The 20,969-nt window shown below is 44.0% G+C and overlaps 1 protein-coding gene across 1 annotated transcript; it reads left to right on the top strand.

Moving 5' to 3' along the window:
- Positions 1–1,662: 1,662 nt before the first annotated feature.
- Positions 1,663–20,555, top strand: LOC124692844 (CLP protease regulatory subunit CLPX1, mitochondrial). The gene is made up of 15 exons (XM_047226285.1): positions 1,663–2,112; positions 2,374–2,435; positions 2,520–2,605; positions 3,016–3,095; positions 4,696–4,746; positions 14,831–14,905; positions 14,992–15,069; positions 15,911–15,967; positions 17,156–17,226; positions 17,308–17,407; positions 17,541–17,645; positions 19,020–19,082; positions 19,189–19,311; positions 19,615–19,770; positions 20,325–20,555. Exons 1-15 carry the CDS (start codon positions 1,663–1,665, stop codon positions 20,388–20,390), a joined length of 1,623 nt encoding a protein of 540 aa, XP_047082241.1. The 3' UTR covers positions 20,391–20,555.
- Positions 20,556–20,969: the final 414 nt, after the last annotated feature.

Below are 20,969 nucleotides of genomic sequence, written 5' to 3'. Positions count from 1 at the left end.
ATCTTCCACACTATACATCTAATCCTTTGTTTACGGCAAGTCGGCGAGATTGACAACCTCATCTGTTACGTTGGGGCAAAGTACTTTGATTGTGTTGTGCAGGTTCCACGTTGGCGCCGGAATCACTGGTGTTGCGCCGCACTACACTCCGTCACCAACGACCTTCACGTGATCCTTGACTCCTACTGGTTCGATAAACCTTGGTTTCTTACTGAGAGAAAACTTGCTGCTGTACGCATCACACCTTCCTCTTAGGGTTCCCAACGGACGTGTGTTTCACGCGCTATCAGACGCTGAGATTTTGTCTAAAAAGTTGGCTTCTGAGTAATAATAGGTGTGTGTTGTGTTGCTCGTGGAATGTGTTGGTTGTTCCTTCCTACCTTTGTTAGGGAAGCTTTGGTTAAAGAGTAAGACATTTGTTGACTTCTTTTGTTGGGGTTTTAATGTTGAGTGTTAATTGAGTAGCTATGCTAATCTTGTAAAGGCTGGAGGTTCCCAGCATGTGAAAACGTTGTAAGACCATGACTTCATATAAAGAGCATGGATGTGGCCTGATTTTCTAAAATTGTGTGATTTACAATTTTGTTGTTGTTGGGAGGAGGTGTATTCTCGTATTTTGTAATGCTATGCGATTAGATGGTGTGTATGATGGCCTTATGGTAAATGTCATTTGCAATAACAAATTTTGACACGATGTTTTGAAAATAGGTTGGGTTACCTCGTTGAAGCACAACTTAATAAGATTTCCTTGATGGGGGATCAATTGAAGGCTCGATCGGTACACGACTTCGCGAGATCAAGTCCAAGGCACTCTTTCTCGACATCGATCCGAGCCATGAGAAACTTCTCAAGTTCGACCCTAGGCTCCCTGAACGCGTCTTTGAAGCTCTGGTGCCCTCCTCTTGATCCTATTAAGTAGAGATAGAGATTCCAATTGTGTCACCCACGGGCGAAACATGAGGTGTGTCACCTACAATATGGAAGATTCCTTGAAAATTAAAAGTACCACCTAAGGTTAACATCTTTTGCTGGAAAGCTATGCATGGAATAAAAATGATCTATAGGCCGTTGAGTCTATTATCCACAACTGTCAAAGGGACTTTATTGTAACTACTAATAGGTTTATGGAGTTCACTCCTGAAGTTCTTTTTTTATCCTGGTATTTTGGATAGGTCGCCGATCAGCCTAATTACATGGGAATTTCACAGGTTGAAGTCAGAATGAAGAACTATTCAGCTAGTCTATGGTAGTAGAAAGATTAATGGAGTAGCCCATAATCTTGCCCTGAGAGTTGTGTCATGGCCCTAATAACATTGATTTTGTATTTTACATGTTAATAATTTTTGTAAAAATTTAATCAAATTTAAGATAGTTCGTTTTTTCTAAAAATAATATAAACCTTTAGCTGGAGGTAGTATATGGTTAAAAAAATGATACTCCAGATGAAGCAACGTGGTGTGTGACCACATCGTAGGTCGTAGCAGGAAAAGGATAGGTACCTGCCACGGAAGTCCCACAAGCAAGAAACACTGTGCTGACTTGCTCTCTCCAGTGGGACACCTCCAAAAGACCACTGACATTTCATTATTTCCCTACGCAACCCCCGCTTCTTCCCCCCGTCCACTCTTCCCCGCACGAAACCCCCACCTCCCTGTCCACGCCATGTCCGCCGCCGTCCGTTCGCGCGCCGCCGCCACCGCGGCGATCTCAGCAGCGCGCCGCATCCACGCGGGACGCGCCGCCTTGGAGCAACAGAACCAGAGCCCCGGGTATCGCCGCCCATGGGCCTACTTCCGGCGCCGGCAGCAGCAGTCTTTGCCCCGCGTCGCCCCCGCTTTCCAGGACGACCGCGGGACCGGCGCCTCCGACGGCGGAGGGGACCCCCCGGAGATCTGGCGCCAGCCTGGGGAGGCGCCTGGTGCACGCGCGGGAACCGTCGGGAGAATCGATGTGGTTAGGGTTGCGACTGGCGGCGGCGGTGGTGATGAGAAGGATGGGGATGGCTCCAGTGGGGGCTGGGGCGGCTCCAACTTGGGGAACCAGTTCCCCACGCCCAAGGAGATTTGCCGTGGGCTCGACAAGTTCGTCATCGGTCAGGAGCGAGCCAAGAAGGTGAAGTTTAACTTAAGTTTTGGTGCTCCCTACCTCTACTTACTGGAGCTGTCTACTATAGTACGGAATAAGCATCCAGCGTTCTCGTTTTCAATGCTAGTTTGAGCAATAAGAACTATTAGTAGTAGTAACTTCACTAATGTCTGCTTCATGAGCATTTCTTAATGTTGTAACTTTATTTAGACACCTAAAGCTTAGTATATAGTTTGCCCTTGCGCCCATTGTATTGGAAAATAAACGGCTTATTTTCTCTTTTGGCAGGTTCTGTCTGTAGCAGTTTATAATCACTATAAAAGGGTATCTTGTGAGTCATTTTCCAGCCGGTAGGTATTCTATAAACACAAGTTCTGCGAGAGTTGCTGTCTACCATCAGGTGGTGAATTGAACTCAAGATGTGGACCGCGCAGGTCTGCTGGAGATTCCAGCGAAAGTGATACCGACATGGTAGAGCTGGAGAAAAGCAACATTCTTGTGATGGGTCCGACAGGCTCGGGTACACACTCCTCTGTTCATTGAACAAACCTTATAACTATTTTTGTTGTTGAACCTTCACTTGTCTCCATTTACCCCTGTGCTCACATTGTTTGACTCAAAGTTCTTGTTGTGCTGTTGGTTGTAATGTGGGCCAAACATTTCCTGTCCATATAATCATAAAGTGAGGAGAAGTCCTGTATTGAGATGTTATAGTATTAACATGTGAAATAGCTACGCATTTGGAATCTTCTCAACATGACCGTATTTTATGAATGATTCAATATTTAACCCCCCTTAATTTCTTTTCACATGATATTGCTACATTCCGGTTTTCAGGAAAAAGTTTGCAATGCCATATCTATGTTAGCTATTTATTCCTATATCATGAATGTCTTACTTATATTTTTCTAAAATCTTTTCCAAAGTCAGGGAAAACATTGCTGGCAAAAACACTTGCAAGATTTGTCAATGTGCCATTTGTCATAGCCGACGCAACAACCCTCACTCAGGTTAGTTGAATGATCTTTGTATATCAGTCCACTTTATTTCACTTTTAGTTACTGCTGGTATCATTCCATTTTGTTCCATTCTCATGAAAAAGCATGTGTGCAAATTTCCATCTTGAAGTTAATTATCCACTCTTTACTGTTAAGTGAGACTAATATCCTATGGTTTCAGTTACTGAAGTATGCTGCACTGAAACTTATATAGTTGGAATGATGGATTCATGTGTTTGTGATAGGTGCCCCCTTTTTTCTTTTGTCACTAATATTTTTGGTAAAACTATTTCATAGTTCCTGCCACAAGTCACTAAAAGTTGAAAAGTTTTTGGACTGTAGCACGTGCTTTGCCTGTAGGATGGAGCATGGCTCTATGATAGATTTCTCGAGTAGAACTTCACTGTGTTTATGCTCTTCCATAAACTAAGTTGGCCAAATCTTAAAGCAACGCTATAATAGGGCATCCACAGTTGCACACTGTTTATATGCCACAAAGTCTCTAGGCTGAGGGTCCACAGGTGGCCTTGCACAATTCCTTGCAATTTACCGTACCTAGGCCCTGTTCAGTTGAAAGAAAACTTAAATAAATTTCAAAGGGAACAATTCCTGTAGAAAGGTTCCAGTTTTGCTGTTCGGAATGGAGCAAAAATGAACAATAACCAAAAAGCAAAGTGAACTTTCATATATCAGTGGATTCCATAGGAGCTAAAACATGCACCCGAACTCAGTTTTTCGCGTAGGTCCAAGTAATGGGCGAAAAATGAGAGGAACAGGTGAGTAGTTTCTGTGTGCAACCTGGCGCCATGGATGTGAATAGCCACATATCTACCCAGGACATCCACATAGCTGATCATAAGCTGGTGGCCACCAGGCACCAGCAGTGTGAGGTCCAGACGGGGGGTGCACTGCCTTTAATGGTCGAAACCTGCAGCAAAATCTACTTTTGTTCAGGGTCGCTCATAGCATGGCAAATATGGGAATGTATAGCAGGATGGCATATTTTCTTTCTAAAAAGAAATTAACTGTTTCCAGCCTGATAGGTAGGACCGTAGGAGAAGTGGTTAACTGGACCCAATTATCAATGGCATGTAAATTAAACTTGTTGGTTCTTTGCTTAATTAAGAACAAACATATAGTATCCCTTGGTCATTCCCAAAATGCCATGTAAAAGCTAATATCATACTTTAGTGGATTCCTTATATTTCTTATTTCCCCTTATTCCTATGTTTTACATTCCGGCATTCCAAAGGGCCCTTAGTTGCCTCCGAGTTGGGACCTCAGAAAGTGCATATGTTGAAAGAAAGATCATTTCGCCATTGTCTGTTTCCCCTATGCTCTGTCTCGCCAAATCTTTGGCAACTGGGTTCCAGCATTGGCCCTTCAGCGTCTGGAGGTAGTTTTGTAGGCAACTTATCTCCTCTTGGAGCCTGGTTTTGGGCAACAGTTGAACATTGGATTATCATTGCTATAAATACGTATCAGTTTTCTTTACTCCCTTCTGTCTTGCATTAAGTTCTCAATCACTTCCTGTCATAAATATAAAACTATTGTTTGAGAGCTTGCTGCAGCTTCACATTTTCTGTTAACTATTTTACTCTCTGTACTGTAGGCAGGATATGTCGGCGAGGATGTTGAATCTATCCTGTATAAACTCCTAGCGGTATGACCTGATCCCTGTGGTATTACGATGGAACTTGTACCATTTTCATTTTTGCTATATTTTGAGAACCTTCTTAGTTTTCTTCCTACTTTCCCCATAATTTGTTAACACAGTACACAGTAGTGGCAGATATGCAGGGATTTTATAATATATTAGAAATTATAGGGTGTATTCCTATAAATGGAAAAATTCTGAAGTCTATCTATTTTGTTTACTGATAGCAAGCATAAATGGTAAGCAATACTGCATGCAAACTGCCTCTCTAGCTGGGCACACATGCAGTGTGGGAATGATGCACATCGGTAAATCCACTATGACAATATATATGACCTTCATGCTTGCCTCGATATAAGAACTCTTTAGGATCCGAAGAGAACTTGTTGTTGACAAATTTTTAGGACATGAAGAATACTTGCATCTACGTTGCCGGAAGCAATTTTGTTGCTCATATTCTTAACCTTGTTGGTATAATAATGTACAACAACAACATCATCAAAGCCTTTTCCCCAAGCAAGTTGGGGTAGGCTAGATATGAAACCCAACGGAGACATAAGGAAACAAAAACAAGGAGAGAGAAAAAAAACAAGTAAAATAAGATTGGCACATGGATCACTGATTTCCATGCAGTCCTACCGAAAGCCAAATCTAGGAACATTCCAAATCCTGAACTCTCTTTTTACCGTTTCCGCCCATGTCAACTTTGGTCTTTCTCCGCGTCATATCAACTTTGGTCGTCCTATGCCTCCTGGTATTTTCCATACTCTTTAGAATTCCACATCTGGTGCTCCTGGAAGCCTCCGTTGGATATGACCAAACCACCTTAATCGGTGTTGGACTAGCTTCTCGTCGATCGTTGCCACCTCTGGCCTATCACGTATTACCTCGTTCCTAATCTGATCCTTTCTTGCATGGCCGCACATCCACCGTAGCATGCATATCTCCGCAACACTCATTTGTTGGATGTGTTGTCTTTTAGTGGGCCAACATTCTTCTCCATATAGCATTGCTGTTCTGATTGCCGTCCTATAGAACTTACCTTTTAAATTTTGTGGGACGTTCTTGTCACATAGGATGCGGGATGCTTGTCACCATTCCATCGATCCCGCCTTGATTCTATGGCAAACATCCTCATCAATATCACCATTGCTTTGCAACATTGATCCAAGTATCGTAAGGTGTCGCTCTTAGGCACTATTTGTCCTTTTGAACTAACCTCTCCGTCTTCGTACCCAACACCAGTAAAGTCGCATCGCATGTGCTCGGTCATGTTCCCACTAAGTCTAAACCCCTTGGATTTCAAAGTCTGCCTCCATAGCTCTAACTTCCTATTTACGCCAACCCTGGTTTCATCACATCATCAACAAAAGGGCATACACCAAGGAATATCTCCTTGTATATCCTTTGTCACCTCATCCATCACCAAGGAAAACATTTATGGCCTCAATGCTGACCCTTGATGTAGTCATATTGTGATTGTAAATGTATCGGTCACAACATTATCATACATATCTTTTATAAGGGTAATGTACTTTGTTGGAATTTTATGCTTCTGCAGCACCCACCACATGATCGTCCTTGAAATCTTGTCATATACCTTCTCCAAGTTGATGAAGGCCATATGTAGGTCCTTCTTCTACTCCCTAGATCTTCCCATAAGTTGGCGAAGTAAGAAAATCGCCTCTGGTCGATCTCCCGGGCATAAAACCGATGTCACTCTCCTCAAGCGATGCTCAATGCCTCTTCTAAAGTTTCATAGTTTGGCTCATTATTCGCTAATTAGTACTAATATGTACAACTTTGAGTCCTTTATTCTTGAAGATAGGTACTAATATGCTTTTTCTCACTCTTTGGGCATCTTATTTGATCGAAAAATGTGGTTGAATAGCTTAGTTATCCATACTATTGCCACGTCTCCAAGGCTTCTCCACACCTCAATTGAGACATCATGGGCCTCCTTAACCTCAAGATCTTGGATCCTCTGCACGAAATGCTTGTTGGCGTCATCAAATTAGTCATTTTCCATCATTTAATAACCCATCAAAGTCCTGCCTCTATCTATTCTTGATCTCATCATCTTTCACTAGAAGACTGGAAGTCGATTAGCTTCGTCCTTGATGCATTTAACTTGTTGAGGTTTCTCGTCTCCCTCTTGCGGATTTTTGCCATCTTGTAGATATCCTTCTCGCCTTTCTTTGTGCCTAGTCCGTCATATAGCTCATCATAGGTGATGAGGGACAGTAGAGAAAATAAATTAAAATAAAACAGAAGTAAGGTCCAGTACTAGCTTCTACACACTTCTACTATATTTTAGGAAATAGAATCCTTCAGTCACATGTGTTGTAGTAGTTTCTAGCATGTTCTAGCTATAAGTTTTTTTTTGCGATAAATGTTCTAGCTATAAGTTATAACTAGAATATTTGTATCTCTTTTCCTAGCTTATGTAGTGTTCTCTAGAACACTCTAGTTGTGAGTAGAGCTAAGAAGTGAAGGCTCATGCAGCCTATAAATAGAGGTCCAACCTCTACATATGTAACCAGACTATATACCATCTACCTATCAGTAAAGAGAATTTTGTGTTCTTCTTTTAGATCTTGTGTGTTGAGAGTTTGAACTAAACTCTTGACAGCCCCGCCCCTAGAGCGATATTTAGGTTACGCCCCTAGAGCGATATCTAGCGCAGCACGTTGAAGTGGTTCCTTCAACATTTGTGCTGTCCACATTGTAGCAACACGGTGGAGCTGTTCCTCCACAACCTTGTGCTGCTTCAGGTGGTATAAGAGCCCTGCTGATCCGTTCAAGTTGTTGGTTCCCTCGTTGAGAGCGAGCTGCAGCAAGCAATGGAGGAGTTGGGAAAGAGAATGGATGCTGCAGAACAGCAAATCCAAGCGTTGCGAGAAGATCTTAACCGAAGGTTTGATCAGCTAGTTGAGATGATCAGAAAGGATGTTCCTCCTACTGCAATGATGAAGAATCATCAAAGGATGGAGAAGATGCTCAGCGGAGAAGAAAGGGAGGTCATCTTGGAGCAAAAACACCTCAACCACATGTTATTCGGTGTACCTCAAGAAGGCCAACTTATGATGAAACTTCCGAAGATGAAGAAAATGATGAGGGCCTTGAAGAACCTGACCTCTATGCACATCCAAGAGTACTCAACACTATGTATGCGAGGGATACATACAAGGTGAAAGCTGAGATCCCTACTTTCAATGGAAATGTTGATATTGAAGGGTGCCTTGATTGGTTGTACGAGGTCGAGACTTTTTGAAGTCATGAATATTCCAGAAGACCGTAGAGTCTCTTTGGTCGCATACAAGCTGAAAGGAGGAGCTGGTGCATGGTGGCATCACCTTCAAGAAGACCGCAGACTCAGAGGAGAACCTCGTGTGCGATCTTGGCAGCAAATGAAGAGAATTTTTTAAAGGGGAGATTTTTGCCTGCAGATTATGATCAGATCCTATTTATTCAATTTCAGAATTGTGCCCAAATAAATAGGACTGGTTCAGAATATATAGAGGAGTTTCTAAGGCTACAAGTGAGGTGCAACCTTGCTGAAACAGAGGATCAACAAGTTGCAAGGTACATCAATGGTCTCAGTGATGTTATCCAGGATCGTTTAATGATGCAGCAAATTTGGTTCCTTGATCAAGCACAAGCTCTAGCCTTAACGGCCGAGAGGTTGGTAAAAACAAGAAAGGCAAGTAAGGCTCCACATTCTCATACGGAAGCCTCACCTAGGAGTAACTCCCATAAAGCGGAAGAAAAGACCACAGAAAAGACCACTCAATCCAAGGAAAAACAACCTGCCCCAAAACAAGTTGGTGGTAAGAGCATAAATGTGGTGAAGAGGGACATGTATCTAGCAAATGCCCATTAAAGAAACTTGTCAACACCACAATCCATGATGGTGAAGATGATGAAGAATATTAATCTGAAGATGTAGAAGGACAAGATATTTGTGAAGAAGAGGGAGAAGAGGTGGTATGTGTGATTCAACGTCTCTTGTGCCCAACACCGCAGCCCGACAACACACAAAGGATGAAAATATTTTAGAGCAAATGCACGGTGAATGACAAGGTATGCAAATTAGTAATTGATAGTTGCATCTGCGAGAATCTTATCTCCCAAAATTTGGTGAACCATTTAAAACTTGAGACTCATGATCACCCAAACCCATACACTATTGGATGGATCAAGAAAGAGGTGAATATGAGGGTCACCAAACAATGCAACCTGCCACTCTCTTTGGGCAAGTACTACCGCTCAAATGTACTATGTGATGTGGTTGATATGGATGCCAGCCATGTTTTTCTTGGGAGGCCTTGGCAGTTTGATGTGGATACCACACATGGAGGGAAAGAAAATTCATACTCCTTCACTTGGAACAAGCGAAAGATCATCATTCTACCGAACCAATCAGATCGTAATAGCTCTAAAGAGGAGGAGAAAAGTATGTTAACTATTTCTCACACCTCTAATGAGTTTATGGGAGACTTGAAGGAGGCAAATTTGTGTGCCGCACTTGTTGTGAAAGGAGAAGTGTAGGTTGAAATTCCAGCAAAGGTACATGACCTGGTAGCTGAGTTTCAGAGCATACTTGGAGAGCCACAAGGCCTACCACCAATGAGAGGAATTCAACATCGAATTGACTTCATTCCAGGAGCAAGTTTTCCTAATCTGCCACACTACCGAATGAGCCCAAAAGAGCATGATATAGTCAAGGAAAAGGTGGAGGAGTTGATGCATAAAGGGCACATTCGAGAGAGTATCTGTCCATGCGCCGTACCAGCTTTGATCACACCAAAGAAAGATGGATCTATGCGCATGTGTACAGGTAGTAGAGCTATCAACAAGATCACAATAAGGTACAGATTTTCTATTCTCCGTTTGGATGATATGCTAGATCAGCTTAGTGGTGGATGAGTGTTCACAAAGCTCGATTTGAAGAGCGGTTACCATCAAATTCACATTAGACCCGGGGACGAATGGAATACAGCTTTTAAGACAAAGGAAGGGTTGTTTGAGTGGATGGTGATGCCATTTGGACTCTCTAATGCACCAAGTACCTTTATGCATTTGATGAACCAGGTACTTCGACCCTTCTTATCCCACTTTGTTGTGGTTTATTTTGATGACATCTTGATATATAGCAAGGATGAAGATGAACACTTGCATCACATCCGTAAGGTACTATGTGTACTAAAGGAGAACGAACTCTATGTCAACCTAAAGAAGTGTGTTTTCCTTCAAACAAAACTTATTTTCTTGGGCTTTGTCATAACAAGTGAGGGCATTCACGTTGATGACTCTAAAGTTAAAGCAATCAGAGAATGGCCAATTCCAAAGACTATTTCTGAGCTGAGAAGTTTCCATGGCTTTGCAACTTTCTATAGGCGGTTTGTGAAAAATTTCAGTACCATCATGGCACCAATTACTGAATGCCTAAAGAAAGGAAAGTTTCAATGGAACGAATCTGCTGAAACTAGTTTCAAGGAGATAAAGGAAAAACTCTCACAAACTCCTGTCTTAGTACTACCCGATTTCACTAAAACTTCTGAGCTAAAAGTGCGATGCAAGCGGAGTAGGCATTGGGGCTGTTCTATGTCAAGAATGAAAACCCATTGCATTCTTTAGTGAGAAGAAGTGAAGTACTTATCAACAAGAATTGTATGCTGTTTTCCGGGCTTTAAAGACCTGGGAAATCTATTTGTTGCCTAAGGAGTTCATTGTTTACAGTGATCATCAATCCTTGAAGCAATTTAGAAATCAAAAGCATGTGGATCAGCAAGATGGGCAGCATATTTGGAGAGGTTTAACTACCTTATTGTGCATAAATCTGGAACAACCAACAGGGTCGCCGATGCTTTGAGTCGTCGTGCATGTCTCTTGACTTCTTTCGAGGCTGAACTTCCGGGCATGGATCAAATAAAGGAGTTGTATGAAGAGGACGAAGACTTTGACCATGTTTAGGTAAGCACCTAAGAGACCAACCATTAGGCGATGGCTATTTAGTGCAAGTTGGTTAACCCTTCAAGGGCGACCAGTTATGCATCCCAAGAAGTTCTCTACGTGACAAGTTGATTAGAGAGCTCCATTCAAGTGATCTTAGTGGTTATGTGGGACGTGACAAGACTATCGCTAATCTAGAGGCTCGTTACCATTGGCAACAATTGAAGAGAGATGCTGGAAAGTTTGTTCAGCGATGCCCCACATGTCAAACATGCAAAGGCCAGGTCCAAAACTCAGGGTTATACATGCCTTTGCCTATTGGGAGGATATCTCTATGGATTTCATCTTGGGTTTGCCAAGAACAAGGCGCGGGAATGATGCTGTGTTTGTGGTGGTGGATAGATTCTCCAAAATGGCTCATTTCATCCCATGCCGCAAGACAACAGATGCTCGTCATGTTGCAAATTTATTCTTCCGAGAAGTGGTCAGACATCATGGGGTTCCACGGTCCATTGTTTCAGATCGTGATAGCAAGTTTCTTGCTGCATTTTGGTTGACTTTGTGGAAACAATTCAACACCGAGTTAAAATTTTCTACTACAGCTCATCCACAAACAGATTGCCCAGAAGTGGTGAACAAGTCTTTGGGTAATCTGATCCGTTGCATATGTGGTGATAAAAAAGGACAATGGGATTTAGCTTTATCTCTTGCTGAATTCTCCTACAACAACTCCAACCAGAGATCAACAGGAACGAGTCCTTTCTCTATTGTCTACACTAAAGTTCCAACACATGTGGTGGATCTGTTGAAGCTACCATCAAAGGGAAGCTCAAAGGCAGCATTGTCCTTTGCTGAGAACTACACAAAACTATTTGAAGAAATTCGCAGTGACTTGGAGGCACAAAATCAGAAGTATAAACAATTGACTGATTGTAAACGGAGGCTAAAGTCATTCCAAGTTGGTGATAAAGTGATGGTATACCTCCGAAAAGAAAGACTTCCTTTAGGCGTTAAAGGAAAGCTTAGGCAACGGAAATATGGACCCTTCTCTATTCTAAGGAAGATAAATGATAACGCTTAGAGCATGTCTAACAGGCCCCGTATTTTTTCGCCCCTTAAAACGCGAGTACAGGGCCCTGTATTCACTTTTCGCCGGCCAAAAACTCGGACGAGCTAGCAGACCCCGTATGTCTAAACTGTAAAGAAGAATATTCCCAGAATATGCCAATTTTTTTCTTCTCTTCTTCCTTCTCTCTTTCTTCCTCCTCGTGCGTGCATCACGCGTTCTTCAAAACTGCCCCGGCCGCCCTCGCTCAGCCCCTCGCCCGCCGCCCCTGCCTCGCCCGCGCACTCCGCCGCCGTCCTCGCTCCGCCCCGGCCGCCCGCCCGTCCCCCGCCCCGGCCATGGCCGCGCTCCGCTCCGGCCGGCCGGCCGCCGCTCGCTCCGGCTCCGGCGGCCGCCTCGGCCCCTGCTCCGCCCGCCGTCCCCGCCCGGCCATGGCCGCGCTCTCGCTCCGGCCGCCGCCCGCTCCGGCTCCGGCTCCGCCCGGCCGCCCCCCCCGTCCGCCACGGCCGCGTCCGCAGCCGGCTACGCCCGGCTCCTCGCCCGGCCGCCGCCGGCCCCGGCCGTGCCCGCTCCGGCCGGTCCCCACGCCGGCCGCGCCCGCTCCCGCTCCGGACGCCCGCCATGGCCGCCGCCCGCTACGGTGCGCGGAAGCGCTTGCGAGCTGAAATTTCAGCCCGCCAAGGGTGAGGGGTTCGCCTCGTATTCACCCTCCCACCCCGTACTTGTAAGGGGCGAGGAGCCGCCCCGTAGCCAAAACTGTAAAAATTCGATACCGGGGGCTGATTTACGGGGTCTGCTAGACGGCCGGGTAGAGCTCTACCCCGTATATTGGCGGTTATTTTACGGGGTTGGGGCTTTTAAGGGGTCTGTTAGACCTGCTCTTATGGGATAGATCTTCCCCCGGAGATGGGAATATCTCACACATTCAATGTGGCAGACTTGGCCCTTTATCATCCAGAACAAACACTTTATGAAGATAACTCGAGGTCGAGTTCTAAACAACCAGGGGAGGATGATGAGGGACGGTAGAGAAATAAATTAAAATAAAACAGAAGTAAGGTCCACGACTAGCTTCTACACACTTCTACTATATTATAGGAAATAGAATCCTTCAGTCACATGTGTTGTAGTAGTTTCTAGCATGTTCTAGCTATAAGTTATAACTAGAATATTTGTATCTCTTTTCCTAGCTTATGAAGTGTTCTCTAGAACACTCTAGTTGTGAGTAGAGCTAAGAAGTGAAGGCTCATGCAGCCTATAAATAGAGGTCCAGCCTCTACATGTACCATCTACCTATCAATAAAGAGAACTTTGTGTTCTTCTTTTAGATCTTGGATTAGATCTTGTGTGTTGAGAGTTCGAACTAAACTCTTGATAGCCCCGCCCCTAGAGCGATATCTAGGTTACGCCCCTAGAGCGATATCTAGCGCAGCACTTAGCGTAGCACGTTGAAGCGGTTCCTTCAACATTTGTGCTGTTCACATTGTAGCAACACGGTGGAGCTGTTCCTCCACAACGTTGTGCTGCTTCAATAGGCCCGGCCCCTTACTTCACTCACATCTTGCCTTGCATTCTTCTTGGCCTCTTTGTACTTCACCATGTTGCTTGTGCTTCTGTTGTGGTGCCAACTCTTGTAGCATTCCTTCTTCTGCTCAAAAGCCTTTTGAACATCCTCATTCCACCACCATGTGTCCTTAGTTTCATGCTTCTTACCCTTTGTCACTCCAACCACATCCCTAGCTACCTTCCGAATGCAAGTTACCATCTGAACCCACATGCTATTGGCACACCCCTCTTCGTCTCATGGTCCTTCCATATCATCCTCTCCCTAAAGGTCTGTTGCGTGTCCCCGCAGCTGCTGCTGCCATCGGAGGAGGCCATCCGAGATGGGGCGAGGAGGAGGAGGCCGCGCGGAGAGGCAGCCACCGCGGCGCTCGGCGGTGCTGCAGACTCCTAGGACGCCCGGAAGGAGACGCTCGGAAGCTTGGCCGGAGGAGGAGGAGATATGGCGGAGGAGGAGCTGGCCGCCGGAGAAGAGAGAGCTCCTCTCTCTCTCAATCCACTCGATTTAGGTCACGGTGTGTTTCCCTCCTTCTCTCCTCTCTTTACCCTCTCAATCCCCCCCAATTTCCCTCCAATTTGGCCCCAATTTCACTTTTCCTGCAGCCAGCTCTCTTTCCCGCTCACCATGGTTTTTGAGTCGCGACTCAAAAGTGAGTCGCCAAACCCTTTGACTCATGTATAGTCGACCAAGAAACATGTATAGTCACCATAAGTCGCTGGATAGTCGCGAGTCGCCGCCATTTTTGGAAAACGATTCGGCGACTATACAACAACTATACAACGACTATACAGCGACTCAAAAACCATGCTGCTCACCTGTTGATGGCGTCCCAACGCGAGCAGAGCGTCCAGAAGCGAGGAAGGCGATGACTTCGACGCCTACGCGAGGGAATCTGGACGCCTTCGTTAGAAACCAAAGGCGAGCCCGATGCCCTGCCCTCCTCGACCGCTCGGATGCCTAAGCGACGCTTAGGCGACGCCTTTAAAACCATGACCCCCTCAAACCCTATGTGTAGTACGTACTTGCATTTCCATTGAGATCTCCAATGAAGAGCTTCTGGTACACTTCTAATGACGTCCTCCAAGTCCTCCCAAAACTATCTCTTAGTGCTCATGTCGAGCCCAACTTGTGGGGCATAAACACTAATAACGTTCAAGACAAGATTCTCAACAACTAGCTTGACTAGGATGACCCTATCCCCGTCTCCGAACATCCACTATTCCATTCTTTGTCGTTCCTAGTACCGGCTGACCCTGAATGCCACAACTTGAAAAATGCATTTATGAACTATGGCAGTCTCGATGAATAAGTGTTTCCAAAAATGTTGCTTGTTGCAAAGCATATAATGGCATTTTAACAAACAACTGTGAGGGGATGTAGATCTAGTTATGAAAAGTAGGGAAGAATTTGGAATTTCTTTCTGCCATTTCTGCTTCTAGTACAATATACCTTCCTTAAAATTTGAATTGAATTCACTTAGTTGATCCTTTTCTTTTGGACCCTAGGCTGCCGATTTTGACATAGCTGCTGCTCAGCAAGGAATCGTCTACATCGACGAAGTTGATAAAATAACAAAGAAGGTACTTGTATTAGAATGATGGGCTGCACACTTGGACCGTTTATCATATATTGTCTATGTTGGTTATGAAGTTTCAATGTCTTGCAGGCTGAAAGCATCAACCTTAGTAGAGATGTTTCAGGTGAAGGTGTTCAACAGGCGCTGTTAAAAATGCTCGAGGGAACGGTAGGCTTGTAAACTTTTGAGGCCATCTGTTAATTATTCATCATTCCTCAGTTACTGCACCAGAAAGAGTTATGATAGCTGGTTGTTTGCTGGCATCGAGTGTTTATTTCAAATGGGCTTCTAGCATAGAGTATGGGTGGCATCTATTAAATTGTGTGCAAACTTGTTTGCTAACATGCCAATATGTGACATGGTTTAGGTTTCATTGTATTCTATTCAGTTCTGAAATGGAGTATATAAAGTAATATTGGTCACTTAATATTTTATAAATTTTGTTCTTTAAGACATACTATGTTCCACATATTCTATTGAGTATTGACAACTCGCTACCTTCACCTTACTTCCATACATGATTTTTTTTTGCGCGCCACTGTGTTGATAGTAGTTTATTTGCTTCTGATCAGCTTAAATTAATTATGTGTGCTTATTAGTGCACATTAGTTTGTACAACATTACCAGAGACTCAGAGGTCAATTTCAGGATCCTGGTGCGCAGCCTTTTTAATTATCATGGCAGGCAATTGTATTAGTGATGCAAATGATGGTCATATCATTTTATTTGCTCCACATTGATTAGTGTATGAGGTTTTGTACAATCAGTGATGAAATAAACTTTTCAGGTTTTTGATGATTTCTGTTTTTATGAAGTTCAGCAATTCTCGCAAAAATATGTTCTCGCATGTATAGAGTACAGATTGATCTCCTCTAGGTTTTTCTTGTTATGTGTTTGTGTCTTAGCCACTGGTATTGATACTCTTGAATATTTAATGTGAAGTATTAAGATGCACAATAAGGTAACTGCTTACTGATCTTCCAATTGTTTTTATATATTGTCAAGATAGGTTGTGAGTGTTCCTGAGAAAGGGGCTAGAAGGCACCCAAGGGGTGATAATATCCAGGTACCTTGCATGCCAATTTGTTCTTTTGCTTCTGTTTGATATTTGTTCTTTTAGGAAAATTGTTAATCTAGCACCATCTCTTTGTCACTTTGCAAAAGTACCATGGATAGCTACAACATTTCTTAAATAGGACTAGGCAACAATTTGAGTGAATTGGCTCCTCGCACCTTCTCCCACGAGCCTCTCTCTCTCTTTCCACTGGCCATCTTCCTCTTTGCTGATGGGGTTATTGGCCAGTGAGTGGTAGTCATGGCAATGAGGGGACATGGCTCTACTTCTGGTTGCAGGGCATGGTGGACGCGGCTGCATGCGGCAAGAGAAAGGACTGTATCTCTTCGGACAAGCTCCTTGTCAGTGTATGTCCTGGATCTGGCCAGTCACATGCCTATTGTGCTCATGAGTTTGGTCGTCATGGACCTGGGCTGGGGACATGCCTATCGAGCTTATTTTCTGGTCACCAAGGCCTGGGTTCCGTAAGGGCTATTCCAGGGTGGCACACCATGGGGGTTGCCATCTCCATGCTGGGACACTCCGAAGCCTTGTGGGAAACACTCCACCAAGCTTTTGTTGTGCAGTTTGGGTGGAGGTGTGGAGAGTTACATTGAGAGAGGCAACCTCCTGCCAGCGATGACTGAGAGTGAGAGTAGGGGTCAGTGGTAAAGATGATAACCGATGAAGAGGGTGGAAGGAAGTTTAGAAATTCAAAGCATCCTTCTAATTGCAACACTTGTCTCATTCTTGAGGCACCTTGGAGTGTTTAGTGCGCATGTATCCATGTTTACGTGTGGTTTTGTATTTTCTCACGTCCCTCTCTGTTACTAGCAGATAACAGTTTTGACCGACCGTTTGTAGATCTAAAATGAAAATGGAAGGAATGCAGATTGTTTTTTTTTTTCTATCATTGTATTTTGTTGACAAAGACATTCATTTGTATCCGAAATGAGTTTGTCCTACGAGTAACTAGGGAATAAATTTAATTAGATAGAAGTGAGTCTTGAACCTTCGGCTGGGCAGCTCAAACCTCATGGTGCTAGCCAGTAGAACCCAAGGCGTTTCTTGCATTTATTTGCTTCTGAATGTACCTGTGAGCCAGCTGGTTTTTGTATAACTTGCACTTGCGTTCACTGTCTCCAAATAAGCTTGCCAAACTTGCTCAATATGATTTATGTTCTTCTGTATGCGTTGCAGATTGATACGAAGAATATTCTCTTCATTTGCGGTGGTGCTTTTGTGGACTTGGAGAAGACTATTTCTGAAAGGTTGAACATAAGGTGGCATTTATGTTTCACCTGAGATGTCACAGGTTTTTCTTACTCTGGCTTTCCATTTATTTATTGTAGGAGGCACGATTCGTCCATTGGTTTCGGAGCACCAGTTCGTTCTAATATGCGGACTGGCAGTGTTATAAATGCTGAGATCACATCAACATTGCTGGAATCGGTGAGTCAAAACCAAGTGTCTTTTATTTAGCTTCCTATGTTAGTGACCAACTAGTCGGAATATATATTGTTGTTTTTGTTCTGCTTCATGCTTTTGAGTATCTGATGTTCTTATTTGGAATTAATTTATGCAGGCTGAAAGTGGTGATCTCATTGCATACGGGTTAATCCCAGAGTTCGTTGGCAGATTTCCAGTTCTTGTTAGTCTATCTTCCCTCAGCGAAGATCAACTTGTTGAGGTAAGTTGTTCCAAACAGGTGCACACATATGTTCGCTTTGGGTTCTTGTTCGAGACACCCGTGATGATTCGATTTATTAGGTTTCCCATGGTTCCTTAACAGGTCCTATATTTGTACTGTCTTACCCCAGTTGCGCACTGTTTTGCATTTATGCATGCTTAATTTTATCTATACATACTTCATGCAAAATTTGCTTTCCTTTTGGGTTGTTAGTGACATAATTATGTCATAAAATTTAGATCAGACACGCCCTCATCTGAAGCGAACCGTAATTGGTTTATTTGCTACCATATTATTCAGTTACTATGTGAAGGCCTGAATCAGTCTACTAGTAGTGACTGCTAAGGCTGGATGGTAGTTAATGGCTTATGGGTTAGCATGTCTATCCGATGACCATTAAAAGCCGGCATACCATTCTAATGGACTGACCTTGAAAACATGGTTACCTGATTTGCTGTTTGCTCCGTTCATAATTCTCAATTTGTGATCAGCAATTCACTACCTCGTACACATTGGATTCGCTAGGCGTACACCACATCTTCGACTCACGAATCAGTGACAAGCTTTGCGAATTCACGTTTTCTGATTCGCAGTCATATAGCTAACAGCTGAGAAGACCATAAGTCTAAATTGTAAAAAACTAACTAGCTCACATATATTGGGCCAGAACAGCGCAACTAGCCCACATATTATGTATGACTAGCTCAACCCAAGACCACGTAAGCACTCGAACGGTCTTTGCTCAGGCTATTGCCACACCATGGCTGCCATCACGTCTGCAGCCGCCCCCTTCCCTCCTCCAAGGGTACCTCCCCGTCCACCCCCTCACTGCAACTCTAGTTTCCTCCCACAAGAACCCACCACCGCAGCCTGCTTGTGAGGTGCATGTCTCCACTCTCCAGCACCGATGCTCCTGCCGTCTCCATGGCACTGGTCAAGGAGACTCTAGTAGTGTCGACTCACTTATTCCTTGCGTGTCTCATTGCTCTGCGGGGCAGTAGGTTAAGCGACGCATGACAAGGACCACAATCAAGTCCACCTACAAGATGAGATGGGTTCTGTTTTGGATTTTAGGATCGCCTCGTTTCCATGAACCTGGGAGAAAATTAACACTGATCTGGAGCAAATACAAACCCTGATCTGGTTTGATCAATCTAGATCGGGTTCGATGCCTCTCGTAATGAATCCTGTAACTATGCTTGAAAACCCAGTTTGGTACATGCCATTGCATGCTACCTCCTTTTCAGGGTATTAGCGTTTATCGCAAAACCTGCCAAAATTCAAGTGATATTCATATGTTCTGCTAAGCATGCTTGGTTCCTAGATTGATGATTTATATTCATCTTGCTTAATGCTTATGCGCACTATCTGCAGGTTCTTACAAAACCAAAGAATGCCCTTGGCAGGCAGTACACAAAGTTATTTGGAATGAATGATGTAAGCGAGAATGTTCTTATGAACTTTGAAGCATTGCATGTGGTCAAATTGCTATTGTAGTACACCCTCTTAAGCGTGTTTATTATACTGTGTCGTTTGGTTACAGGTGAAGTTGCATTTTACCGAGAAAGCTTTACGGCTTATTGCCAAAAGAGCAATATCAAAGAATACTGGGGCTCGAGGTCTAAGGTCAATTCTAGAGACTATATTGACTGAGGCGATGTATGAGGTATGTACCCTTGTTCTGCAGCGCTGGAGTTTGTAAATTTGTTGCTATAAGAAATCATGACACAAATTGGAGCACAGTTATGGCACCTGGTAAGTGTTAACGTATCACGGTAGTGGTATCTTTTGGTTCAAGACTTCCAGAATTACTCGACTAATCGGTGTAGTCCTATTACCATAATCGTCCTCAAGTCATGTTACTTTAACCTTCTAAATGAACAAATTTCATAACTATTGGCAGCTTTGCATCATGCCATTATCTGAAAGTCCCGTTCCTTTAACCATTGTAACTAACAAATTCTTGCAGATTCCAGAAACACGGACTGGTAAAGACAAAATAGATGCTGTTGTTGTTGACGAAGAGTCGGTTGGATCTGTGAATCAGCATGGATTTGGAGCTAAAATTCTTTCTGGTGAAGGAGCATTGGACCTGTACCTGGACAAACAAAATAAAGAATCGGTGGTGCGTGCCACTATCATTTGCATACTGCCTATCGCTTACCTACTGTTGAATCCTGCATCTAATGAGAGGAAATTAGTTTCACAACCCGCTTCTCTCCATAGTTGACCATTTGTCACTACACTATTTGAAGTACTACTAGTTCTAGTCTAGGACGTTGCAGTAGTTCAGGCTAGTCAAGTTATATTTTAGTCTCTTAATATGTTCCACATCATGCAGAGACAACCCCAAACAGCGAGTGTCTCTAACATGTCTCTTGGCACCACCCCTATACGTATCATGTACAGTATTTACTTCTACACCTCATGGAAAGCACCTGGATTTATCACATTTTCTTTTATCAATCTTTAATTATCCACTTTCCAAATTGGTAAGACCTAGGCATGCCGTTGAAGGATAATGGTTGTCAATTTAATGTATAGGAGAACAATTAATAAATCGAAGTTACCGAGTCACTTAGCTTGGGAACATGTATCTCAGTCTCAGACCGATTTTTGTGTTGGTTGATCACCCCAGCTTCACCTGTTTGTATGCCCCTAAAGTTACTTGTGTTGCAGGTGCGGCAGTCAGATGGAGAACCAGAGGTTGATGCTGAGACCCCTTCGAGAGTGGCCAACATGTAGGGTTCCCCACAAGACTAACTATGTATATAACTTGTTATCAGCCGCGCAACTGTAGCCAATTCAAATGTAAATTCATGCCCATAAAATTTGTCTATGTACGAGCCCAGCCTGCCCATGTTTGGCGGGTGTAATCTTTCATGGCAAATTGGCTTTGGTTCTGCTGCATTCAGAACAAGTTTAGAGGGGGATCACGTCTCTCGGTCATGCTTTTCTGTGCGTATTGAACGTGGGTCGCGTCAATGGAAGCTGTCAAGCGTGGAAATGCCATCAGCAGAGCCTCGAATGGTGACTGGGTTAGGAGTGTCGGCACTCCAATCTACATAGGACTCTTGGTAGCTGCATGTGCCCATTCCCCACCCCCTTGTAATACACCTACCACCCGTAGGATTGCCATCACCACCGTCGCAGTCGCCTCCCCGTGCTTACATCCTACCCGCCCACCTAGAATCCCCACCGTTGCCGACATCACCTCCACGTCCGACCATCTCGTGGCGTGGTTCGTCGGAACAGATGACAGTGCCATCGGTTCCGCCATTGTCCAAAGGAAAGCAGTCTGATGGTGCTGCTGGACTCCCGCCT

The sequence above is a fragment of the Lolium rigidum genome, chromosome 2 (assembly GCF_022539505.1).
Source record: "Lolium rigidum isolate FL_2022 chromosome 2, APGP_CSIRO_Lrig_0.1, whole genome shotgun sequence".
Lineage (NCBI taxonomy): Eukaryota > Viridiplantae > Streptophyta > Magnoliopsida > Poales > Poaceae > Lolium > Lolium rigidum.
Note: the sequence above shows the minus strand (reverse complement) of the source record. Positions and strands in the feature narration are given on the sequence as shown.

What these genes read in the sequence shown, in the direction of transcription:
- LOC124692844 (XM_047226285.1), top strand. Translation starts at nt 1,663, where the DNA reads ATGTCCGCCGCCGTCCGTTCGCGCGCCGCCGCCACCGCGGCGATCTCA. An exon ending in CAAGGGGTGATAATATCCAG is followed by an intron (nt 15,968 to 17,155) that starts GTACCTTGCATG and finishes TATGCGTTGCAG; the next exon opens with ATTGATACGAAGAATATTCT. An exon ending in GAGAAGACTATTTCTGAAAG is followed by an intron (nt 17,227 to 17,307) that starts GTTGAACATAAG and finishes TATTTATTGTAG; the next exon opens with GAGGCACGATTCGTCCATTG.